The 9,576-nt window shown below is 39.4% G+C and overlaps 1 protein-coding gene across 1 annotated transcript; it reads right to left on the bottom strand.

Annotated features, from left to right (window-relative positions):
* Positions 1-3,840: 3,840 nt before the first annotated feature.
* On the bottom strand, positions 3,841-9,016 carry LOC122556945 (cytokine-like protein 1). The gene is made up of 4 exons (XM_043704185.1): positions 8,838-9,016; positions 8,703-8,747; positions 7,010-7,150; positions 3,841-5,535 (listed from the first exon to the last, which is right to left on the bottom strand). The coding sequence occupies exons 1-4, from the start codon at positions 8,979-8,981 to the stop codon at positions 5,473-5,475; spliced, it is 393 nt and encodes a 130-aa protein (XP_043560120.1). The 5' UTR covers positions 8,982-9,016; the 3' UTR covers positions 3,841-5,472.
* Between the last annotated feature and the right edge of the window lie 560 nt (positions 9,017-9,576).

The raw sequence follows: 9,576 nt of genomic DNA, 5'->3' as shown, positions 1-9,576 counted from the left end.
GGAACTATAGACCGGTGAGCCTGACCTCGGTGGTGGGCAAGTTGTTGGAGGGAATCCTGAGGGACAGGATGTACATGTATTTGGAAAGGCAAGGACTGATTCGGGATAGTCAACATAGCTTTGTGCATGGGAAATCATGTCTCAAAAACTTGAATGAGTTCTTTTTGAGGAAGTAACAAAGAAGATTGAGGGCAGAGCAGGAGATGTGATCGATATGGACTTCAGTAAGGCGTTCGACAAGGTTCCCCATGGGAGACTGATTAGCAAGGTTAGATCTCATGGAATACAGGGAGAACTAGCCATTTGGATACAGAACTGGCTCAAAGGTAGAAGACAGAGGGTAGTGGTGGAGGGTTGTTTTTCAGACTGGAGGCCTATGACCAGTGGAGTGCCACAAGGATCAAGGCTGGGTCCACTACTTTTCATCATGCTCCCATCGAAATAATCTATATAAATAAATAAGAAGTATAGTTAGTAAGTTTGCAGATGACACCAAAATTGGAGGTGTAGTGGACAGCAAAGAGGGTTACCTCTGATTACAACAGGATCTGGACCAGATGGGCCAATGGGCTGAGAAGTGGCAGATGGAGTTTAATTCAGATAAATGCAAGTTACTGCATTTTGGGAAAGCAAATCTTAGCAGGAGTCATACACTTAATGGTAATGTCCAATGGAGTGTTGCTGAATAAAAAGACCTTGAAGTGCAGGTTCATAGCCCCTTGAAAGTGGAGTCGCAGGTAGATAGGATAGTGAAGAAAGCGTTTGGTATGCTTTCCTTTATTGGTCAGAGTATGGAGTACAGGAGTTGGGAGGTCATGTTGCGGCTGTACAGGACATTGATTAGGTCACTGTTGGAATATTGCATGCAATTCTGGTCTCCTTCCTATCGGAAAGATGTCGTGGAACCTGAATGGGTTCAGAAAAGATTTACAAGGATGTTGCCAGGGTTGGAGGATCTGAGCTAAGGGAGTGGCTGAACAGGCTGGGGCTGTTTTCCCTGGAGCGAAGGAGGCTGAGGGGTGACCTTATAGAGGTTTACAAAATTGAGGGGGCATGGATAGGATAAATAGACAAAGTCTTTTCCCTGTGGTTGTGGAATCCAGTACTAGAGGGCATAGGTTTAGGGTGAGAGGGGAAAGATATAAGAGACCTAAAAGGGGCAACTTTTTCACGCACAGGATGGTACGTATATGGAATGAGCTGCCGGAGGAGGTAGTGGAGGCTGGTACAATTGCAACATTTAAGAGGCATTTGGATGGGTAAATGAATAGGAAGGGTTTGGAGGGATATGGGCCGGGTGCTGGCAGGTGGGACTAGCTTGGGTTGGGATATCTGGTCAGCATGGACAGGTTGGACTGAAGTGTCGGCTTCCACGCTGTACATCTGTATGACTCTCTTTGGATGGTTAACATCCGACACACATTATTACTTTTTTTTGCGGAAAATGTATGGTGCCATATGGTTTGAGAAGCTCTGTCTGACTTCAGATGGGACCTGCAAGAGGGATATGTATTCAAGGAATTGAACTCAAATGTTATCTTAGTGAAAAGCTTATTTACATAGTTAGCTTTTCAATTCTTTTGAGTGCAAGAAATACAGTAAAGCTGGATAGAAGTTGTTTATTGCCAGATTAGAATTCTGCTGTACTGCTGCTCATGGTGCTGTCTACTTTTCTGATTGTAACAGGACAGTGGACAGCAAGCTCCTCTCTATCCTGTGACTAGTTTAATGCACTGGACCTAGAATGCTTAAAGTCAGAGATTGATATAATCTGCTAAAAGAAACTAACAGGATGAAAGCCATGATGCCCATATCCTGTGAAAGAATACATTACTTTTTAAACCCTTTCTGATCTATTAGCATTCCAGTCATTGAAAAATAATGCATTATATTTTGTAGCATTACGATCCACCTGGGGTAGCGCATCATAAATCAAGCCCTACTATTCCTGGAGTTGCACCAAATGTTAATAGCATTCTTTAAAGTGCATGCAGTACCCCAACTTACCTGACTTTCAAACCAAAGTTGATAGAAAGCACAGACCAGGTTTCTATAATAACCAAGAATTATTATTTATTACAAGTGATTAGATAATAGCTACAGTAAACCGATGTAAGCTATTGGCAAGTAATACCAATGAAAAACTAAAACTCTCAATCCTTTTATAAACTTCCCCTTACATATGCACACATATAGATAAACATGTAGGGAAACCAGATTATTGGAGGTGGAAAAGCTAGACAATCAGTTCATTGGTCACTGCTTCTTGGTCCTGATGTTGGAATGATTCTTCTTCAGCTGGCCAGACCACTTGCTGTTCAGCTGTCTTTCTCTAGATGCCTGCACCAGTTTATAATAAGTAACAGATACCTGATTCTTTGGAAAAATGTCTCTGAATTCAAAAGTCATATCTTACAGCAACTATTGCAAGAAATAAAATTGTTTTCCTTCAAGTTTAAACTGAATTTTTGACTGCAGAGAAGAGGCTGCTTCTGGGCTGGGAGGAAGTCTGCATACTACTTTTTCTCTGTTTCTCTATCTCTGTAATTTGTTTCCAGCTCCAACCTGTGCAGCCGCCCAAGAACCAATCACAGTTGTTAGTAAGCATAATGTTTCTGTTGTCAATAACTGGTCACTAGTCAAAAGACCAACCAACTTCTTGTGGCCACTCAGCTGCATTTGGATACAGAATCTCTCAGGCTCCTCTTCTTTTGCAATTGAAACTTTAATTACTGCTACATCCAACAAACAGCCTTTTATGATGCTTGGCAGGGGTATCAGGTCATTTGTTTTTCAAAACATGCAGCGCCCTTACAAAATACTATTTTTAAATCAAAGTTAAAAAACACACAACACCAGGTTATAATCCAACAGGTTTAATTGGAAGCACACTAGCTTTCGGAGCGACGCTCCTTCATTAGGTGGTAGTGGAGGGCTTAATCCTAACACACAGAATTTATAGGAAAAATTTACAGTGTGATGTAACTGAAATTATACATTGAAAAATTGATTGTCTGTTAAGCCTTTCATCTGTTAGAATACAGTGATAATTTCACTTCTTTCATGTGTAAATCACAAAACCTTTTTTTTTAAAGTTGCATTCTCAGGTTAGCTGTTAACAATGGTGATAGCTAGATAACATATTGTCTAGCTATCACCATTATTAACAGCTAACCTGAGAATGCAACTTTTTTTTAAAAAAAAGGTTTTGTGATTTACACATGAAAGAAGTGAAACTATCGCTGTATACCAACAGATGACAGGCTTAACAGACAATCAATTTTTCAATGTATAATTTCAGTTACATCACACTGTAAATATTTGCTATAAATTCTGTGTTAGGATTAAGCCCTCCACTACCACCTAATGAAGGAGCGATGCTCCGAAAGCTAGTGTGCTTCCAATTAAACCTGTTGGATTATAACGTGTTGTTGTGTGATTTTTAACTTTGTACACCCCAGTCCAACACCGGCATCTCCAAATCATTTTTAAATCATTCTTTCTCATTTCAGTCTATGTCTTTTAATACAGACAAACAAAAAGACATGGTCATTACAGAAGTCAATACTATATATAGGGACTTTTGTGATTAGATTAGTATCTCTAATGTTTTACTATCTGCACACTTTAGTTTTGGATATGGGTAAGGCTCATTTTCTGTGGTACACAAAAGTGAGGAGTGCAGATGCTGGAGATCAGAGTCTAGGTTAGAGTGGTGCTGGAAAAGCACAGCAGCTCAGACCACATCCGAGGAGCAGGAAAATCAACATTTTGGGCAAAAGCCCTTCATCAGGAAATAATGAAGGGCTTTTGCCAGAAACGTCGATCTTCCTGCTCCTCGGATGCTACCTGACTTGCTGTGCTTTTCCAGCACCACTCTAATTTAGACTCATTTCTGTGTTATCCCAGTGTCTGAACCTCTTACTTATGCCTCCATGTAACTGGTAATACACACCAGCAGATAGTCAGTCAGTCAGTCAGTCAGTCAGTCAGTCTGGTAATTCTTTTTCATTTAGCTGACACCCTCACTTAGTTTGGTTTATCTTCAGCCTTATTTCCTGTAACTAGGGGATGTTACCACTTGTAAAGCATGAAGTCAAGAATGATTGGACAGGTGTGCGGCTTCCTAGCAAGAGACCAATTGTTCCAAAGGCAAGATGTGAGACATATCAGGACTCACTCCTGGCAAAATGGATTTATGACTCCTCACATTGGAAAAGGAGAAACTTACAAAATATTGTCCCATCATTAGCAATGTAATCTGGTTGTGAAACTGTTTGCATTATGGTAGGAATGACTATTGCAGCATTGTATTGAACTCTTGGCAAGAGGAATGGGGAGCACTGGCACAACCACTGATATTGACTAAAGTCACTTGCAAAGATCTCTGGTAAAGACGTTCTCTCTCCCAATGGCAGTTTAAATCTCATGCCACTTTAGGGTCTCTCCAAGCATGTAGCAGTAGTGAGTCAGGAAACTAAGTAAGCAGCCAATCACATTCAAGTGTACTCACCAACAGCAAATCCGGACATTAAAAGCACTTTATCCTTCAACTTTAGTTGAAATTTTCAGAAAGCTAAAGACAGTAAATGTGTTTAATCATAATTATGAAGTTAGTGCTCTGTTAAAATCCCAGTTGTAACACAGTCAACAAGTTGTATTTGGTTTAAGAGGTTTTTAAACAGTGAAGTTCTCAACAATTCACAGGTTGCCTAGGATTATACTGTAGAGTGGAGATGGGCAGGAGGAAGGGACTGAACCCTCTGGAGGGCTTTCAATCATGAAACCAATTTTGGAATTTCCATGTTAGTTTGCACATTTGCAGACTCCCAAAGTTTTCCTGGAATTGTGGCAGCCAACATTGAGAGTTTCTCTGACTTTCTCTGACAATGTAAAGTCTCAATCAGATTTTTTTTTTTCTCTTCCTTTCCTGAAGCCAGGGAGTTTTTCAGTAAGTACCAACTGCCCTGCAGGTACTTGCCTAAATTGTCCTTGTTGGCAGACTATTTGATGAATGTGGCAACGGAACTGAGTGTGATCATGCTCTTTTTCCCTTTCTTCATGTTCATACCAACAGGCTTCCCAGCAGGAGTAGAATTCTGGCTGATTTCTACCCAGTCTCCATTGCAGGACACTGAGACTCACTGAAGATGGCCTTAAACCTCTATCACAGCTACATTCAGTTAAACTAGCACAGCCTGAAAATCAAAACTGGATATTCTGGTACAGAATTCCAACAGTAGCCAGCAGGGGAGAGTAAAAGTAGATTTGAAGATCTCACCTACCCTCAAATAAACCTGACTATGCAAGGCAGTATAAGATTAACAATCTATTACTCAGCTAATATAGAACATCTCTTGCCGTCCCTGCAAGTAATATAACATTAAAGATGCTTGTATTCTGAAAACTCAACTTTACATAGAAAAGTACATAAATACATTTTTAAAGATGATATCTTGTTATTTGGCACGTTCAAGTTGTAGTGCTTGCTTTTCTCTGTAATGCACTGCAGTTGTCCGTCAAGAACACCAGCTCCTGAAAAAGAAATTCAAAATGGTGTACGTCAAATAATATCGCTGCCCCCAAAATGGATGCAATGTGTTAATTTAATGAGATCAGAATTAATATAATATTGCTCCGATTTGCAAGCATTAATTAAATATGTTCCATTTTCATTCCAATTGGATAGGAATAAAGGTTGTCTTTTACTGTTGACAAGGGTTGAAGTCACTTTGGATACATTAGAACCCAACGAGCAATAGGACCAGTTCTTTGAGGATAAATTTGTATGGTAGTGATTGCAGTAGGCAGTCTCCTTTGAAGAAAGTGGGGTCAGAGAATTGGCACTCCACTGTTGCAGTGACAATAAAGGAGTAACAATATATTTCCAAATCAGGTTGGTGGGTGACTTGGAGATGAATTTGCAAGTGATAGATGGGAACTCCATCTGCTGGCCTTGTCCTTCTAGATGATGGTGGTCCTGGGTGGGAAGGTGTTGTCGAAAAAGTCTTGATGAATTTCTGAAGTACACCTTGTACATGATAGGCAGTACCGCTACTATGTGTCAGTGGTGGAGGAAGTGAATATTTATGAATGTAGTTCCAGTCAAGTGGACTGCTTTGTCCTGAATAATGCCAAGCTTCTTGTGTTGTTGGACATGCAATCGTCCAAGAAAGTGGGGAATATTGTAACAGACTCCTTGACTTGTAGTTTTAGGGAGTCAGGAAATGGGTTACTGACTGCAAGATTCTTACTGTCTGACCTGCTTTGTCATCACAATATTTATATGACTGGTCCAGTTCAGTTTTTGGTTCATGGTAACCCCTAGAGTGTTGATAGTGGGTGATACAGTGATCGTAAAGCCATTGAATGTCAAGGAATGACTATTAGATTCTCTCTTCTCGGGGATGATTGCCTGGTACTGGTGTGCCATGAATGTTAGTTTTTACTTGTCAGGCTAAGTCTGGATGTTGCTGCAGTTGAGCAGTCCAGTATCTGAGGCACTGGAATGACTCCAATCAGCAGAGAGTTTCCATCCCGTCCTCTGATTCCCATTGACTCTAGTTTTGCCAGAGGTTCTTGATGGTAAAGTGATATCAAGGGCAGACTATCTCACCTTACCAGCTTCTGATTGAAACTGGACAATAGTCAGTTTATTTTTTATTCTTTCAGAATGTGGAGGTTGCTGCCTATTTCTAACTACCCCTGAGACATTTTAGAAATCATTTGCCATAATCATCAAATGATATGTGAATAATAATTTTCAGATCCCTACCAAAATCTACCAAACCCATGTAGCTGAGTGATGAGCACCTCTGATTGCAATGAGCATTGGATCTTATTAAATAAAAGCCAAAGGTTTAACTGATAAAATGTAATAGTTTCCAAAAACGTACAAATGTTGCAGGATAATGATTGCGTGGCATGCAAAGCAACTCACAAGGGTTATTTGCGTAAGGTTTGAATTTTGCAGATTGAGAAAGAAAGACAATCTTAACTCTTTACATACCGCCTTACATGGTACCACCATGATGAGGTACAAGCGTCTGATTAACTGAACTGTTGGCTGCAGCACATTCTGGCAGCGTCGATCAGTCACCTTCTCCACAGCCTGTAGGTAAGCCCGCAGTTTTGATATCACGCAGAAATTCTGTGAACCGATACATTTACAGTTAATATCAGCAGGAGAAAGTGAGGTCTGCGGATGCTGGAGATCAGAGCTGAAAATGTGTTGCTGGAAAAGCGCAGCAGGTCAGGCAGCATCCAGGGAACAGGAGAATCGACGTTTCGGGCATAAGCCCTTCTTCGGAAGAAGGGCTTATGCCCGAAACGTCGATTCTCCTGTTCCCTGGATGCTGCCTGACCTGCTGCGCTTTTCCAGTTAATATCAGCAGCCAACACTTAATTACTGTATTTAAAAATGCTCCTCAAGTAACTTATCCAACAGGATATCTCCAAACTGCAGTTAGCAAACTACCAGCTTTGTGTCCTTGGAGAGACAAACTTTCCTGATGCTTTTAAAATGATGCCTGTAATTTAAACAGCATGTTTTACCTGCCAGTGCCAAAATGGAAAATATACAGTTTCCATTGTATTATTCAAAATAAGCACTTATTTTAAAAATGTAACAACTTCATAACGTAGACCAAAATCTCTTTTTTTTTGAAGAGTACATGCAAACAGATTTGGGAACCGGAGAAGGCCATTTTTTTTTCATTTGAGCTAAGGTCTCAACACCATATTCTCACCCATTGCCTGATAATCTTTGGCTTCCTTGTTAGTATTGTTCCACCTCTGCTTTAAAAATATTCAATGATTCTGCTTCTACGGCACTCTTGAAAAGAGAGTTGCAAAGACTCAGTCCTTTGACAGAGAAAAATTTCTCTTCTTTCTGTCCTAAATGGTAGATCACTAACTTTTAAACCATGTCTTATAATTCTGGCTTATCCCACAAGAGGAAAAATCTCTTCAGCACCCATCCTGTCAAGTTCTTTCAAAATGTTCTATATTTTAATAAGATTACCTCCTTACTCAAGAGCAGAGGCTCACCTAAGATAATCCCTGGCCTAATGTATGCTCCCTAATTGATTATTTTCATTCATTTTCTGGAGTTATTTCTTTTGGGAGTCTTTTTATTATTTCAGCAAAAAAAATGATGGAAGAAGTTTATCCTATACAGCTTAATATTTCTACGCTATCATAGCATAATACAAACATGGCTCCCGAAAAATCTCTGGATAGGTATTGGGGGTTTGTTGAAAGCCAAATTTGTATGAATGTGATTGGTATTGCAGACTGCATTTTAGTTGGTTGGCAGAGATTGTAAAACAGTAAAGATTTTTTGCACTATTTTTCTGGGAAACAATATTCTCTTTAGTTTCAAAAGGAATGATTACTGTCTACGAATAGCACGACAAAACAAGGGAATGTAATGTCAATCGCAATGACAATCCCATCTGACAGAAGTTGTTTTTAAAATGATTCCACCACACAATTAACTTAATTTTATATAATAAGATTTAAATGGCATCATACATTATTAATAAACAGTTATTTGTTGTTTTTTGCATCCAAAAAATAAAGCCTTTAACATCTTTATTTTATAACTTCATTGCAACAGCAATTTCCTATGCATTGATACAGCATTGTGTCATTTCAGTCCTGAATCTATAACTAAGTGGGAAGAAAAAAAAATGACTTACATGGATATCTATGTGCAGGTCAGGCAGCTTAGAAACACAACGTTTCTTGAAGGTATTGGAAAAAGAACAAAAATCTTGTTAGTTGGCAGTTATGAGTTCCCATCCCCAATAACATAGATGACTTGCAGTGCTCACTGTGAATTGTTTTGCCTCTAGGTTCGCAATGTTGCTCTTGATTTCTTTTCTCATGCTCAGCATTCTTGAGTAGCAGGTCGGAGGAGCTGCATGGGTAACCACTGCAGCAGATAGGAGCAAGACCAAATCAAAGGACAACAGCATGGCAGAAACCAAACTTGAACGACTACTGAGGGCAGTTCAGCCAGCTGTTAAATAATTCAAGGTTTACCCACCTGACCTGCTTCTAGACAAATCACACAGGCAATGATTAGTGGAATCAAAATATTTATGTTATTTTTTAAAATGTCAATGAAATTCAAATGTAGGCCAATTTTATGAGGAATCCGGATGTTTTGCTTTAACAACTTTTGAGGTGTTGCCAGTTACTTGGGTTTTGATAATTTAAATTCAGCCTTTGGCAATGACTGCACGTTATACATCACACACACAACCTTTTGTACCTTTGAAGCATTGGAAGAATTCAAAAATTTCAGCTCAAGATTTTTGTTTAACCAAATGCTGTTTAACAAGAGACAGCCCTGTCAGTTTTGGGAGAAATGGAATGTTCCTGAATACAATGTTTATTTAGAAATATCCTGGTTTTACATCTCTAGTCTCAACAGTCAAGTTCTATTCTCAGATTGTAAACACCACTCCATACCGAATAAATATTTTCACTCCAGCACATTTTTCACTAGAAAATAAAATCTCTGCCTTTTAAAACCTTTGCTTTCAGCCTAAGCACATAACCGTTTCA

Source organism: Chiloscyllium plagiosum, chromosome 14 (assembly GCF_004010195.1).
Source record: "Chiloscyllium plagiosum isolate BGI_BamShark_2017 chromosome 14, ASM401019v2, whole genome shotgun sequence".
NCBI classification, from domain to species: Eukaryota; Metazoa; Chordata; class Chondrichthyes; order Orectolobiformes; family Hemiscylliidae; genus Chiloscyllium; species Chiloscyllium plagiosum.
This window is presented reverse-complemented; position numbering and strand designations above follow the sequence as displayed.

Bases quoted from the DNA above. Each gene is read 5' to 3' on its own strand.
- LOC122556945 (XM_043704185.1), bottom strand. From the start codon at position 8,981: ATGCTGTTGTCCTTTGATTTGGTCTTGCTCCTATCTGCTGCAGTGGTT. The intron at 7,151-8,702 runs GTAAGTCATTTT...ATCGGTTCACAG, and splicing joins ACCTGCACATAGATATCCAT to AATTTCTGCGTGATATCAAA. The intron at 5,536-7,009 runs GTATGTAAAGAG...TTTCTTTTTCAG, and splicing joins TGGTGGTACCATGTAAGGCG to GAGCTGGTGTTCTTGACGGA.